The following is a 17,020-nucleotide window of genomic DNA, read 5'->3' as shown; positions in this document are numbered from 1 at the left end:
AACATATATTTTTATCCCCAGGGGTACAGGTCTGTGAATCGCAAAGTTTACACACTTCACAGCACTCACCATAGCACATACACTCCCCAATGTCCATAACCCAACCCCCTCTCCCAATCCCCCTCCCCCCATCAACCCTCAGTTTGTTTTGTGAGATTAAGAGTCACTTATGGTTTGTCTCCCTCCCAATCCCATCTTGTTTCATTTACTCTTCTCCTACCCCCTTAACCCCCCATGTTGCATCTCCTCTCCCTCATATCAGGGAGATCATATGATAGTTTTCTTTCTCTGATTGACTTATTTCGCTAAGCATGATACCCTCTAGTTCCATCCACGTCGTCGCAAATGGCAAGATTTCATTTCTTTTGATGGCTGCATAGTATTCCATTGTGTATATATACCACATCTTCTTTATCCATTCTTCTGTTGATGGACATCTAGGTTCTTTCCATAGACATTGCTGCTATAAACATTCGGGTGCACGTGCCCCTTCGGATCACTATGTTTGTATCTTTAGGGTAAATACCCAGCAGTGCAATTGCTGGGTCATAGGGTAGTTCTATTTTCAACATTTTGAGGAACCTCCATGCTGTTTTCCAGAGTGGTTGCACCAGCTTGCATTCCCACCAACAGTATAGGAGAGTTCCCCTTTCTCCGCATCCTCGCCAGTTTCTGTCATTTCCTGACTTGTTAATTTTAGCCATTCTGACTGGTGTGAGGTGATATCTCATTGTGGTTTTGATTTGTATTTCCCTGATGCCGAGTGATATGGAGCACTTTTTCATGTGTCTGTTGGCCATCCGGATGTCTTCTTTGCAGAAATGTCTGTTCATGTCTTCTGCCCATTTCTTGATTGGATTATTTCTTCTTTGGGTGTTGAGTTTGTTAAGTTCTTTATAGATTTTGGACACTAGCCCTTTATCTGATATGTCGTTTGCAAATATCTTCTCCCATTCTGTCAGTTGTCTTTTGGTTTTGTGAACTGTTTCCTTTGCTGTGCAAAAGCTTTTGATCTTGATAAAATCCCAATAGTTCATTTTTGCCCTTGCTTCCCTTGCCTTTGGCAATGTTCCTAGGAAGATGTTGCTGCAGCTGAGGTCGAAGAGGTTGCTGCCTGTGTTCTCCTCAAGGATGTTGATGGATTCCTTTCTCACATTGAGGTCCTTCATCCATTTTGAGTCTATTTTCATGTGTGGTGTAAGGAAATTATCCACTTTCGTTTTTCTGCATGTGGCTGTACAATTTTCCCAACACCATTTATTGAAGAGGCTGTCTTTTTTCCATTGGACATTCTTTCCTGCTTTGTCGAAGATTAGTTGACCATAGAGTTGAGGGTCTATTTCTGGGCTCTCTATTCTGTTCCATTGACCTATGTGTCTGTTTTTGTGCCAGTACCATGCTGTCTTGATGATTACAGCTTTGTAATAGAGCTTGAAGTCCGGAATTGTGATGCCACCAACTTCGGCTTTCTTTTTCAATATTCCTTTGGCTATTCGCGGTCTTTTCTGGTTCCATATAAATTTTAGGATTATTTGTTCCATTTCTTTGAAAAAAATGGATGGTACTTTGATAGGAATTGCATTAAATGTGTAGATTGCTTTAGGTAGCATAGACATTTTCACAATATTTATTCTTCCAATCCAGGAGCATGGAACATTTTTCCATTTCTTTGTGTCTTCCTCAATTTCTTTCATGAGTACTTTATAGTTTTCTGTGTATAGATTCTTAGTCTCTTTGGTTAGGTTTATTCCTAGGTATCTTATAGTTTTGGGTGCAATTGTAAATGGGATTGACTCCTTAATTTCTCTTTCTTCTGTCTTGTTGTTGGTGTAGAGAAATGCAACTGATTTCTGTGCATTGATTTTATATCCTGACACTTTACTGAATTCCTGTACAAGTTCTAGCAGTTTTGGAGTGGAGTCTTTTGGGTTTTCCACATATAGTATCATATCATCTGCGAAGAGTGATAGTTTGACTTCTTCTTTGCTGGTTTGGATGCCTTTAATTTCCTTTTGTTGTCTGATTGCTGAGGCTAGGACTTCTAGTACTATGCTGAATAGCAGTGGTGATAACGGACATCCCTGCCGTGTTCCTGACCTTAGCGGAAAAGCTTTCAGTTTTTCTCCATTGAGAATGATATTTGCGGTGGGTTTTTCATAGATGGCTTTGATAATATTGAGGTATGTGCCCTCTATCCCTACACTTTGAAGAGTTTTGACCAGGAAGGGATACTGTACTTTGTCAAATGCTTTTTCAGCATCTATTGAGAGTATCATATGGTTCTTGTTCTTTCTTTTATTAATGTGTTGTATCACATTGATTGATTTGCAGATGTTGAACCAACCTTGCAGCCCTGGAATAAATCCCACTTGGTCGTGGTGAATAATCCTTTTAATGTACTGTTGAATCCTATTGGCTAGTATTTTGGTGAGAATTTTTGCATCTGTGTTCATTAAGGATATTGGTCTGTAGTTCTCTGTTTTGATGGGATCCTTGTCTGGTTTTGGGATCAAGGTGATGCTGGCCTCATAAAATGAGTTTGGAAGTCTTCCTTCCATTTCTATTTTTGGGAACAGTTTCAGGAGAATAGCAATTAGTTCTTCTTTAAATGTTTGGTAGAATTCCCCTGGGAAGCCGTCTGGCCCTGGGCTTTTGTTTGTTTGGAGATTTTTGATGACTGTTCCAATCTCCTTACTGGTAATGGGCCTGTTCAGGCTTTCTATTTCTTGCTGGTTCAGTTGTGGTAGTTTATATGTCTCTAGGAATGCATCCATTTCTTCCAGATTGTCAAATTTGTTGGCAGAGAATTGCTCATAGTATGTTCTTATAATTGTCAGTATTTTTTGGTGTTAGCTGTGATCTCTCCTCTTTCATTCATGATTTTATTTATTTGGGTCCTTTCTCTTTTCTTTTTGATAAGTCTGGCCAGGGGTTTATCAATCTTATTAATTCTTTCAAAGAACCAGCTCCTAGTTTCGTTGATTTGTTCTATTGTTTTTTTTTTTTTTTTTGGTTTCTATTTCATTGATTTCTGCTCTGATCTTTATGATTTCTCTTCTCCTGCTGGGTTTAGGGTTTCTTTCTTGTTCTTTCTCCAGCTCCTTTAGGTGTAGGGTTAGGTTGTGTACCTGAGACCTTTCTTGTTTCTTGAGAAAGGTTTGTACCGCTATATATTTTCCTCTCAGGACTGCCTTTGTTGTGTCCCACAGATATGGAACCATTGTGTTTTCATTATCATTTGTTTCCATAAATTTTTTCAATTCTTCTTTAATTTCCTGGTTGACCCATTCATTCTTTAGAAGGATGCTGTTTAGTCTCCATGTATTTGGGTTCTTTCCAAATTTCCTCTTGCGATTGAGTTCTAGCTTCAGCGCATTGTGGTCTGAAAATATGCAGGGAATGATCCCAATCTTTTGATACCGGTTGAGACCTGATTTAGGACCGAGGATGTGATCTATTCTGGAGAATGTTCCATGTGCACTAGAGAAGAATGTGTATTCTGTTGCTTTGGGATGAAATGTTCTGAATATATCTGTGATGTCCATCTGGTCCAGTGTGTCATTTAAGGCCTTTATTTCCTTGTTGATCTTCTGCTTGAATGATCTGTCCATTTCAGTGAGCAGAGTGTTAAAGTCCCCTACTATTATTGTATTATTGTTGATGTGTTTCTTTGATTTTGTTATTAATTGGTTTATATAGTTGGCTGCTCCCACATTAGGGGCATAGATATTTAAAATTGTTAGATCTTCTTGTTGGATAGATCCTTTGAGTATGATATAGTGTCCTTCCTCATCTCTTATTATAGTCTTTGGCTTAAAATCGAATTGATCTGATATAAGGATTGCCACTCCTGCTTTCTTCTGATGTCTATTAGCATGGTATATTGTTTTCCATCCCCTCACTTTAAATCTGGAGGTGTCTTCGGGTTTAAAATGAGTTTTTTGTAGGCAACATATTGATGGGATTTGTTTTTTTATCCATTCTGATACCCTGTGTCTTTTGATTGCGGCATTTAGTCCAATAACATTCAGGGTAACTATTGAGAGATATGAATTTAGTGCCATTGTATTGCCTGTAAGGTGACTGTTACTGTATATTGTCTCTGTTCCTTTCTGATCTACTACTTTTAAGGTCTCTCTTTGCTTAGAGGACCCCTTTCAATATTTCCTGTAGAGCTGGTTTGGTGTTTGCAAATTCTTTCAGTTTTTGTTTGTCCTGGAAGCTTTTAATCTCTCCTTCTATTTTCAATGATAGCCTAGCTGGATATAGTATTCTTGGCTGCATGTTTTTCTCGTTTAGTGCTCTGAATATATCATGCCAGCTCTTTCTGGCCTGCCAGGTCTCTGTGGATAAGTCTGCTGCCAATTTAATATTTTTACCATTGTATGTTACAGACTTCTTTTCCTGGGCTGCTTTCAGGATTTTCTCTTTGTCACTAAGACTTGTAAATTTTTCTATTAGGTGACGGGGTGTGGACCTATTCTTATTGATTTTGAGGGGGGTTCTCTGAACCTCCTGGATTTTGATGCTTGTTCCCTTTGCCATATTGGGGAAATTCTCTCCAATAATTCTCTCCAATATACCTTCTGCTCCCCTCTCTCTTTCTTCTTCTTCTGGAATCCCAATTATTCTAATGTTGTTTCGTCTTATGGTGCCACTTACCTCTCGAATTCTCCCCTCGTGGTCCAGTAGCTGTTTGTCCCTCTTTTGCTCAGCTTCTTTATTCTCTGTCATTTGATCTTCTATATCGCTAATTCTTTCTTCTGCCTCATTTATCCTAGCAGTGAGAGCCTCCACTTTTGATTGCACCTAACTAATAGCTTTTTTAATTTCAACTTGGTTAGATTTTAGTTCTTTTATTTCTCCAGAAAGGGCTTTTATATCTCCTGAGAGGGTTTCTCTAATATCTTCCATGCCTTTTTCGAGCCCAGCTAGAACCTTGAGAATCGTCATTCTGAACTCTAGATCTGACATATTACCAATGTCTGTATTGATTAGGTCCCTAGCCTTTGGTACTGCCTCTTGTTCTTTTTTTTGTGGTGAATTTTTCCGCCTTGTCATTTTGTCCAGATAAGAGTGTATGAAGGAACAAGTAAAATACTACAAGGGTGACAACAACCCCAGGAAAATATGCTTTAGCGAAATCAGAAGAGATCCCAAATCGTGAGGGGGGAGAAAGGGATAAAAAGAGGTTCAGAAAGAAAAAAAAAAAGAAACAATTAAAAAAAGAAAACTATAAAATATAAAATATATTTTATTTAGGTTGTGTACCTGAGACCTTTCTTGTTTCTTGAGAAAGGTTTGTACCGCTATATATTTTCCTCTCAGGACTGCCTTTGTTGTGTCCCACAGATATTGAACCATTGTGTTTTCATTATCATTTGTTTCCATAAATTTTTTTTATATAAAAAGGAAAAAATATAAAAAATATAAAAAGGAAAAAAATATATATATATTAGATAAACTAGTTAAAAAAACGTTAAAAAAGAAAAGGGTAAAAGTTAAAAAAATTCAGCAGAAGAAGAGAAAAAAATTGAAAAAGGAAAAAAAATTAAATTAACTGCAAGGCTAAAGAATCATGGGTTGAAAGCCATGAGTTTTGTGCTTTGCTTTCTCCTCCTCTGGAATTCCGCTGCTCTCCTTGGTATTGAAACTGTAGTCCTTGGTAGGTGAACTTGATCCTGGCTGGGTTTCTTGTTGATCTTCTGGGGGAGGGGCCTGTTGTCGTGATTCTCAAGTGTCTTTGCCCCAGGCGGAGTTGCACCGCCCTTACCTGAGGCCGGGCTGAGTAATCCGCTCGGGTTTGCCTTCGGGAGCTTTTGTTCCCTGAGCGCTTTCCGTAGAGTCCGGAGGATGGGAATGAAGATGGCGGCCTCCCAGTCTCCGGCCCGGAGGAGCCGAGAGCCCGGGGCCCCACTCCTCCGTGCGCCCTCAGAGAACAGCACCCAATTACTCCCGTCACCCTGGCCTCCGGCCACGTTCTGAGCTGACCGAGCCTGTGACCGGTTCAAGGTAACCCCGAGCTGAGAGTCACTCCTCGGCTCTGTCTCTGTAGCCGGCTTCCCCGTTCTAATACCTGTAAGCTCCGCGACACTCAGACACCCCTGATCCTTCTGTGACCCTGCGGGACCTGAGGCCACGCTGACCCTGCGTGGGATTCACCCCGGTTAAGCCTCTGGAGCGATGTCCCTCAGCGGAACAGACTTTTAAACGTCCTGATTTTGTGCTCCGTTGCTCCACCGCTTGCCGGGAGCCGGCCCCTCCCCCCGCGGTCTATCTTCCCGTCGCATTGGATTCACTTCTCCGCCAGTCCTACCTTTCAGAAAGTGGTTGATTTTCTGTTTCTAGAATTGCTGTTCTTCTTCTCTTCAATCTCCCGTTGGATTTGTAGGTGTTTGCAATCTTTAGATAAGCTATCTAGCTGATCTCCCGCTACCTGAAGTAGTCTCAGCCTGCTACTCCTCTGCCATCTTGACTCCTCCCCCTTCCCATTAATTCTTAAGCTTTAGGATTGGTGGTTCTTTCTGCTTCTGCTCATCTGTAGGTTGTTTCACTCTTCCCGGTTTTCTTCTATCATATGTATCAAGTCTTTATATTAAATTCCCTCCATTGGAAAGCTAGAGTGGTTTTGGTTTTTCTGATCGGACTGAATGATATAACTACTTTCAAAGCCAGTAGTAATGCTTTATCACTTTTTGGTAAAATCTTATTCAGGAAACCGCTAGTCAGATCTTTAAGCCATCCCAATATGGCTACTTACTTATGTGCAGGAGATTCCCTGTCTTCTCCATGTCCATGTGCATAAAGCTTCTCCACTCTGCTCTTTGTTTAGGAGGCTGACCTCTACAAACTGCATTACCTGGGCTTGTTTGCCCTGTGGCATCCAGGTAGATTCTGTCTGCAACAGCAGAATGGAAGGTAGAGGACAAAGTGGGGTATTTAATTCTTTAGCCCCCTACTGGCTTTGTCTCTTTATCTAAGGCCATAGCTTTTTGGTTTCTTCCTCATGGCTACATGTCAGGCCAGATTCCAATCATGATTCCCTCCCTTTGCCCACTTCAAGCACAGGAGTGGTCATAGAAGCTTTCTGTTGCTGCTAGTCTTTAGGTGCTCTGCCATCTGTTGTTAGCCCTTAATCTTACCGACCCTTTTGTAAATACTCCTTTCCTTAAGGTTTCTTTACTCTCCCTTTTTGAGAATGCCACCTGCTTCCAGCTGGAGCCATGATCTACACAATCACATTCTTGTGTCTGCCAACCCACGCTGTGTCACTGCAGACTCTTGGGATCCTTTTTATATTATTCTATAACTGTACCTACACTGTTCCATTAGTTTCTGGCTTCTGATTATTGGCTCTATTTCCGTCTTATTTCTGGTCCTGCTCTGAACCTTTGTACTTACTGTATGATTTTGGTCTCCGCAGGCTGAAGTCCTCCCTCTCCCCAAAGGACTTTCTACTTCTGCTCCCAAGCTTCTCTGGGCAATCTTAGTTTGTAAACCCTTAAGCCTAATCTTCTTTCCAACCTGCTTGATAAGTCTCTAATCATCCCCAAACAGGGAGGAGCATATTTGGGCTTATCCTGTATTACATTATTGTCCTTTCTTCAGTCTACTCTACAGCCTCCTCCCTGGACAATCACATCTATGAACACCTCTGATGTTTATGTTCATGTGAGCTCCAGACCTGTATATTCAATGGTCTATTCAACACTGCATATAGATGCCTCAGAGGCACATTAAGTTAAACATGTCTGAAACCAAATTCACATCTCCTTTGATCCAGTTTTCCACCAGTGTTCTGTGTCTCAGTGAATACAGCCACCATTCTTGTTCAAACCAGTCATTCTAGACTCCTCCTTCTTACTTACCCCACTTACTGCTTATCTAATTCATCACCAAGTAATGCTGATTTTATCTTCCAAGTCTATCTCCAAGCTACCCACTTCTCTTTATCCCTACCTACTACCACTTGTTGGTGGCAAGTCTAAGGTATTACCTTAGACTTATTACCCTTCTGAACCACTGCCATGGTCTGTCAAGTGGTCACCCTACATCCACTCTTGCCACTCTTCAATCTGTCCTCCATATTCCTCCAAGAGTTCTCTTCCTCTTTGTACTAAAAATAAAACAAAAAACCCTATAGCATTGTCCACAATAGAAGGTTTGCCCCCTTCTCTCCTTTTACACATCCTTTAGATTTTAGTTTAGATAGTATCTCCTCAGTCAAGTCTTTCTTGACATTCTAGGCCTGGAAAGGCAGCATCCCTGCCATTTTATCTGTACCCAAGCACTCTATGCCTTGTCTTTAGAATATAGTATCCCCGTAACAAACTGATTGGTGGTGTCTATCTCAGTATGCTATAACCTTCACCAGGGCATAGGCTGTGCCTTGTGTTCACAGCTAGCACATACAGGAGGTGCTGAATAAATGTTGAATGAGAGAATAAATGAATGAATGAATTTAGGTACTCATTATTTTTGCCAGATTGCAAACTTGCCCACTGCAGATTAGATCTGCAGAACCTAGTCTAGTACAGTGTACAATCTGTCTCTTTTATTCTCCTCTGTGTCCATACATGATGTCCTCAATAATTACTTGATGTGAAAATGAATCGGAATACCTAGAATTGCTCAAGTTATCTTTCAAAATCTCCTCACTTATATTTAATAGGTGTACTTCCTTGTCCTGCCGTACCTATGTTCCATATTTTTGTCTCCTTTTCCTACAGGTACAACAATTCATTCTTTGTGGCTGGAGGACCCTCCTTTAGCCAACAATTCTCTCCCTTTTAATGTCATTGCATCTATTATAGAGCACAAATAGAACTGTTGTTTACACATAGAACACTACACAGTTTTTTAAAACTGCACTATTTTTACCTAAGAGGGGGGTGTTCTCTTTTCTAGGGGTGAGATGAGAGATAATCATGCATATGAGGGATTGGCATTGGCTGTGGGCGTTAAGTCAACTGATCAGAGGATTGGGATTTGCATTGCGGGTGATAATCCATCCATATTTCTGCCTCTTCCCTTCATTCATGTAAATTAAAGCTGCAGGATCTGCCTTTGTGTAAACTCTCCTACAGTCTGTTAATATGCATTGCTCTGGCTATAAAATTGAAGAGATGGAGGAATTCTGCCCATTTGTTTTGAATTTGGGCACAGGGAGTTAATCATCTAGAGAGCTCAATTGTTGCTGGCAGAACTTGGAGTATTGCAGCATGGAAAGCTTTGAAATATCTATTCAGTGCTCAGAAAGCAAAGCATGGTGGGATGAGTACTAAACTAGGAGTTCAAAGACTGACAGTGTCGTCTTGACTCAGCCTGTGTGTAACCATGAATGCCTCCATCACCTCTGTGTTCACGTAACACAGACTATAATACCTCCACCCAGTTACTCACAGGGTGGCTGTGAGGATCAAATAAAGAAAGCACAGGGAAAGGTACATTAAGACTGATAACCTATGAGGGGAGGGAAATGTTGAAAGACTGATATTTTAGATGCCTTATCTCACTCTTGGATCACTTTCACTGGAAGCTGGCATTCATTATCTATTTTTCACATCTTACTACTTTAGAAACAAATGCATCAATAACTTTGCAAATCAGAAGAAAATAAAGGCGGGGAAGAAATAACGACAAGAAGAAATAACGACATCTCAAAATTATGAATCCCACAGGGCATCTCAGTCAGTTAAGTGTAGGACTCTTGATTTGGGCTCGGGTCATGATCTCCAGGTCATGAGATCAAGCCCTGAGTCAGGCAATGTGCTGAGTGCACACGTTCTCTCTCTCTCTCTCAAAAATAAAAATAAAAAATTACAAACTCCACAAATTACAGCTGTTCCAATTTATATCAGGGTGAAGAGACTAATGTTCTTTACATTCTTCAGACAATAGATATGTATTATCAGCAAACTAAGAAGTTTATTTTCCAGGGATCAAAAATGACATGCTAAATAGTAATTGAAATATTAGGTTTGTTTTTATACCATATGAATCTATCTGAAATATTGGCAACTTCAAACAAAAGAAACCAAATTTTTTTTACACAGTTCTTCATTTTGTTAAAAAAAAGTTCCTTTAGTACAAATGCAGGTGAATAAATGTATTACTAAATATAGCCATTTCATTGAATCAAGTGGACCTCTCTGACCTACATAGTAAGTACAGTGGGGTCTGTAGCAGTCAAAGTCACTTATGAGTCCAAAGCTTCAGATTTGGCATGGATGGAAAGGTTAGGCTGGATGAACACATCTTTACTTGATTAACCTTAATATTTCCTACATACATAATACATATGTCTTTTTACAATATACCTTGTTTTATACAACCCATGATTCTGAAATGTATGCAAGGTACATTTTTAGAAATTGAATTACTTTTAAACATATTAGGAGAGTGTACCATTTAGAAAGTTCATATGTGAGTCTTCTTTTTATTAAGTTGAATTACATGAAATCGTGGAGAGTTGAGCACTTTTGACCTATGGAAATGACAATTTCCTATGGGTCCTCATAATAAAAAGTAAAGAATCATTCTTTCACCTTAAAACAGATCTACACATAAATAACCTGTTTATATACATTTAGGTTATCATGCAACTTTTGGAGAGTGGGGATAGGGGAGGGAGTTGCCAAGTCAGCATTTTGGATAGATGGATAAATTCAAATTATGCTCACTGATTGCTCTAGCTGCCTCTTTGAGTAGTAATGTATGTTAATTAATATATCGAGGGATAGAATAAAATTAATACAAATGGAAAAATTATTGTCTTTACAGTAATTTTGCTATGATGAAAACATTCGGTTTATTTTTAAAGATTAAATAGCATGTGAGTCACCATAATGACACATCTGCTTAGATGCACCTCCATTTATGTTATCACTAGAAATTGCGTGGGGGAGGCATTGGTTAGGTCACCATTTTAGTGCAACTGTGCTGTGGGTTTTGGTTAATGCTCAGTGAAGATCTGGGTCCCATGGGGGCAGTTGTGATGAAAGAGGGTGGTTGTTTTCCAGGTGAGTAACCTAATCATAAATCAGGACTCTTCATCCAAGCCAGTGATTAAAGAGTAGTTTTAAGGTCCAGAAATTAGGGTTCAGGAGGTCAAATGGACAGGAATGAATTCGTAGCCTGTCTCTTCATCAGCTCTGGGAACAAGGCATTGAGTATCTTGCTAGTCACCGCTGTTGAAAGTCTCCTCAGTTCCCTCATGTTATCCAGCCACTGACTTCCTAACCGTAAAGTGCATTCAAATACTGCGAGCACAAAAGGGAGAGCCTGGAGCAAGGGGATATTTGTGTCCTTAAGAAATTGTGGGAGACATTGCCAGCCCTCGATGAAGTCCGTGTAAGGCTGCTAAGAACTAAAATGTTGAAGGGTATGTGGAGTCTGGCTGTTGAGGGCAGACACAACTTGAACCACCAAATGTAATAATATAAGCGTCACTATGTGTTTTGGAAAATGTAATGACTAAAAGGAAGTACATGCCCTATTGGAGTCTTAGCCTGCCTGCCGATCTCTTCTGAATGGTGCAGAAATCAGCTGCCAACTCTCAAGGTCCGCTTATTGTAACAAGTGAGCCAGAGGCAGCAGACTTGCTGCTAAGTTTAGCTCTGCATGTGGGGATTTCACACTTTGCAGCCCCTTGGAGAGAAGAGTATTGGCAAATGACTCTGTATAAAAGTAGAAAGCACTTGGGAATTTCACCACCAAGCTAGATTTAGATCAGAGTAAAGGGGCCAATCTAAATTGGTAACAGACTAGAGAGCTGCATGTCTGGCGGAGGGGGCATTAACCTGCGGTCCAGTCCAGGCCATTTCTCCCTCACCACACCCGCAGTTCCCGAGGGAGCACCCTGTGACATTTGATGATCACCCTTTAGGGGCCAGAGAGAACTAATTTTTAAGGCGGATAGAATTATTTTAAGCAGGTAGAAATTGATAATGTGCGTGTTCGTTTTTTGGCGGCAAGTAGATGACCCGCCTTCTCATTTCTAATTTGTAAATAGGACTCCTCTCCTTTGGTTCCCTTTTGGAACATTCATTTTTTAAAAAAATCAAATTCTGTACTACTGGCGTACTAGGCTACTTATGAGAATGGAATTTTTAAAAAATATATTTCTCTTATAGGTAATAAGGGAAACACTTCATCTTTTGGCAGGGATCAGGAAGGGAAATGCCTTTTCCAGGAAAGACAAATGTGACATTTGAGGACATTGATCTTAATAAGGATTTGCAGGAGGGTGGTGTTTAGTCTTTTCCTCCTTTGTCTTTTTCTTACACTCAGATCTAAAAGGAGCCCTGTGACTAAATAGCTCTCTGATCATTTTTCAGAAAGAAAAACCTGGCACCCAGAGGCTTGAATGTTTTGTCCAAAGCCACAATCATACAATGACAGAATACCAAGATTATTTCATTTCTGCTTTAAAGTCTAGTTGGGTCTTTTTTGCCAGGGCCATCTTTAAACAAAATTCATATTTTGGTGCAACTCAATCCTGGAACGTGACAGGGAGGGAGGAAAAAGATAAAGAAACTGCACATATAATGGAAGTTTCATTGTCATGACCACATTTGGACTTACTTTTCCCTTGGTTTGGGGGAAGCTCATGATTCTGGATTTTTGTAATACATCTGCCATTATCTAAGTTTTTGAAAGCCTAGTAATAGTAATAACACAGATATAAAATGCACATTTTCCCTCTCTAGATGAATTTGTTGACTAGCAACTTCTTTCTGCAAACTTGCTCTTTAAACTTCAACAGTTTCTTTAAATCTCTTCTTTGGTTTGGGACAAACCCAATGGCCTTGGATGATAAAATCATAGTTTCTTTGGGAAAAGGGTTTGTGGTCCGTCTATTAACCTCTGACATGATTTAGCTTCATGTCAGCAGAGGCCAGTCTTTAGGGTCCAAGTGCTCAATTAAAGCTTGTCCTTTTCTCAGGGGTACTCTCTTTGAACCATTAACCCCTGTGAAAGCAGATCTTTCTTATTCTTGGAACTTCCAGGGATCCTGTGTTTTTTACAATAGCTGCATATGAATTTCTGTGGTCTGAGGTTTGCTCAGGGCCCAGGCTCTCTTTGGTTACTATGGCAACCTGCCCTCCCAACCAGCTGCCATTTCCTTTATTCCTGGCACAGAACGAGTCTTAAGCCTTTTAGATATCCCACAAGCAGAATCAAGATAAAGAACAACACACACACACACACACACACACACACACACACACACAAACCACGAACAGCTTATTCAATAAACAACTTGTTGATTTCTCTACACGAGAAGCCACGTGCAACAAAATAAGCTTTTCCGGACATCAACATCCAAGGGTTTACTGAGATCCACTAAAGCCTGTCGTCAGCCTGGCTTTAAGGAGTGGGGATTCGACTCTGCATCTCTACATCTGTGAACTGAGGGACGCTTTCAGTGCTCTCAGAAGTGATGGGTGAGATGACATGTTTGAGCCGAAGGAGCATCGTGAAGAGCAGGATGAGGAGAATGGCCAGGAGGCTCAAGAATAAGCCCACATACATGTAGAGGTTGGAATACTTATCTGAGGTGGTGTCAACCTCTGTTGCCAGGGTGGGGAAATGGGCCCGGCCGGTGAGATTTCCATGGTACCTGAAATGCACCTCCGTCATCACTCAAGACTTCTGTGGGTACCTGTTTCTTTTTGCTTTCTATTGCCCTCAAGGCATTCCACAGTCACTCAGACCGTTTCTGAATACACTGGAGGTGTTCTAACAATCTTACACAAAGCAATCACGACCTGAACCAAGTCAGTGGTGCACAAGCAAGAAAATGGTGATGTTCTAGTTTGGCAATGGCTACACTCTGTCTGCCAGCCCAGCACCCCTATCCCTCAATAGGTTTTGTCAGAAATTCTTAATCATTAAAAAAAATAATATATAAATAACTCTTATTTTCCACAGTCCTACTCTCATACTGATTAAAACAAATAATGGTGAAACTGGTCTATAATACTGGTATGGGCACAAGAGATCACCAAGTGTGAAATCAGACTTTTACTCTACTTTGACGGTGGGAGAAAGGTTCTTTCTTTTACCTATGGCTCATCTAAGTGTGCACACTAATCACGTGGTTATTTAACTGGGTTCTTCTGTGAGGAGACTTTCTAAAGGCTTTTGTGTATTTCAGGCTCAGCATATCTGAATTTTCACCCTTCTTGTCTCTCAGAGTCTCCCCTCAGGATGGAGCTGGTAAGGTTCCTGCCCAGCTGCCACGGCTTGAGGGCTGTAAGTCAAGAGAACGTGTGTTGACGTCCCTCACTGTAGGCTGGAGGGAAGTGTTGTCAGACCTGGTAATTCTCAGAAGGAGGTGGCCTCAGAGATGCCCGCAGCACTCTGTCCAGGCTCAGAAGATTTGACTCTTAAGATTCTTCAACAGATTTATACTCCTGAAAATCAAAAACAGAAACAGAAGATTCAGGTATCTAAGAGAAACAGATGGCAATTTCTTTTGGGATACAAATTAAGGGACATATTGCAAAAATGTTTGTTAAGGGCAAAGTAGTTTTAAAATGATATCCTGAGTTTTCAATTTGAATGCCTTTTGCTATGTGGTAAATGGTTATTAAATAAAGGAAAAATTCAGATCACTGTACAGAACTAATAACTAGGCTAGATTAGGATGGTATTTTCCAAACTAATTGGTCATAAGATTTACCCAAGGTACTTAATAAAATAGAGACCAAGGGTCCCAAAGTAGAATTCCTAAATCATAACCTCCACAGTAGGGGCCTGGAAACCACTCTAGAGAGTCAGATTTTATCGGTCTGGGGTGGGGTCCAAATACTGGTATTTTTTAAGAGCTCCCAAGTGACTCTCACATTGCAGCCAAGATGAGAACCACTGCTCTGGCTTAACCAGGAAATCCTAGCGCTGAAATAAAGAAGACCTAGGGGTGCCTGGTAGAGCATGTGACTGTTGATCTCAGGGTTATGAGATCAAGCCCCATGTTGGGCATGGAGCTTACTTAAAAAAAAAATAAAATAAAGAAGACTCAAATCTAAGGATTCATTTTTCAAACTCCAGGTCCCCCTGCCATGACTCACTTTAATGAATCATAGAATTTTTAGGAATGCAGGCTTCCCCCAATTTTGTTTTTGTGTTTTTTCCCTCTCATTTAGGTCTGTGGAGTGGGGATGTACTTTTTAAAAAAGATTTTATTTTTATTTATTTGAGAGAGAGATAGCAAGAGGGAGCAGAGCAGGAGGGAGGGGGAGACGCAGGCTCCCCACTGAGCAGGGAACCCGATACAGGGCTCAATCCTGGGACCCTGGGATCATGACCTGAGCCAAGGACAGATGCTTAACTAACTGAGCCATCCAGGTGCCCCAAGAACGTACTTTCTTTCCCCAGTATTTGTATATCAGAAGGAATTGAGAGGGTATGTCTGTTCCAAACAAATAACTATACCTTCCATTATTGGTAAAGACAGAGCCTTGTCTTTATTGGCAAAAACATTGCAGTGTGTGATTGGGGTCAACTACTTAATGTTGACATCTTCCAAAATGATTTAGCTTGTCATGCTGAACATGAATTTTGAATATGGATGACTAAAATAACCAATATAAACCTCCATCACCCATCAAGCTTCTCTGTGCAGTAGTAGGAGAGAGCTGACAACGTAGCCTAGTTCTGTCTCTTGTTAACATAACAGAAGAGAGTTCATAGAAATAGCTCCCACGATCACACTACTCTTACAATAATCTGGAATTGTGCCCCTAGCCTGGGAGCACTTAAAATTTGTATTCACTTGTCCATACTATACTTTCTGTAATCAGCATTCTTAGTCTACCAATCTACTGCTCTGTCTAGCAGAGCCATCTGGTTCATAAGAAACAAGGGTGAAAAGACAAGCTATCTTCCCACTGTCTTTGGACCAAAGGTCTAGGAAACATTTTTCCACTACTTAAAACTACATTTATTTTTATTTCTGTTTCACTAGCAAGTAGAAAAGACAATTACAGTAGATATCATTTAGTTCCCTAGAAACACCATCTCTCAAAGGCAATGGTTCATCAGAGCAGCTTGTTACCAATGCAGATTTCAGGTCTGTTCTTGGGAGCTCCTCCTCCACAAACCACCTGGTCCTTGACCTTGCTTGTTCTCTTAAATCCAGTTTTTCTCAAGGGCGTGATACATGGGTCAACTCCCCCATGTCATTTGAAATGTAGATTTCTAGGCCTCTCCTTGGGCCTCCTGAATTCTAATATCTTGGATCATGGCCCAGGAATATGCATCCTAAACCCAAGTTTTTCAAGTGGTTCTTTGTACACTGAGTTTTCAAAGGTAACTGTAGGTCTTTCTCTCTAGATATCCCAGCCAAAGAACATAGCTAATCGGTCTTATCAGTGGTTTGGGGCCCTACTTAAAAAAAAAAAAAACAACTATTTTAAACAGTGTTCTGGGTTGAATTGTGTCTCTCCAAAACATATGAAGGCCTGACACCTTACACAGGTGAATGTGACCTCACTTCAAAATAGGGTCTTTGCAGATGTAATCAAGTTAAAATGAGGTCATTAGCTTAGCCCTCATCCAATATGACTGGTGTCCTTATCAGAAGGGAAGACAGAGACAGAGATTGGAGTGATGTATCTGTAAGCCGAGGAATGCTGTGTGTTGCCAGCAAACACTAGAAGCTAGAAGAGCCAAGGGAAGATTCTACCCTACAGACTGCAGAGAAAACATGGCCCTGCTGATGCCTTGATTTCAGACTTCTGGCCTCCAGACCTAGGAGAATAAATTTCTGTTATTTTACGCCACCTTGTATGTGGTACTTTGTTTATGGCAGCCCTAGGAAATGAATACACAGAGTCATCACCCGGAGTCCCTAGTGTTTTGGAACCTCTGGGGCAGTGTTTCTCGATGTGGTCCCAGGAAGTCCCTTTGTCAGAATCACTGGGAGATGCTTAGGACATGCAGATTGCAAGGTCTTATTCCTTGTTTTTTAGATCAGAATCTCTGGGGCTAGGACCTTGAAATCTACATTTGT

At 40.6% G+C, this 17,020-nt stretch overlaps 1 protein-coding gene across 1 annotated transcript; it reads right to left on the bottom strand.

Annotated features, from left to right (window-relative positions):
- Positions 1-13,354: 13,354 nt before the first annotated feature.
- SERTM2 (serine rich and transmembrane domain containing 2) lies at positions 13,355-13,648 on the bottom strand. Its single transcript, XM_032837039.1, has one exon. It carries the CDS (start codon positions 13,642-13,644, stop codon positions 13,372-13,374), a length of 273 nt encoding a protein of 90 aa, XP_032692930.1. The 5' UTR covers positions 13,645-13,648; the 3' UTR covers positions 13,355-13,371.
- Between the last annotated feature and the right edge of the window lie 3,372 nt (positions 13,649-17,020).

Source organism: Lontra canadensis, unplaced genomic scaffold, assembly GCF_010015895.1.
Source record: "Lontra canadensis isolate GAN:19392208 unplaced genomic scaffold, GSC_riverotter_1.0 scaffold96, whole genome shotgun sequence".
NCBI lineage: Eukaryota > Metazoa > Chordata > Mammalia > Carnivora > Mustelidae > Lontra > Lontra canadensis.
Note: the sequence above shows the minus strand (reverse complement) of the source record. Positions and strands in the feature narration are given on the sequence as shown.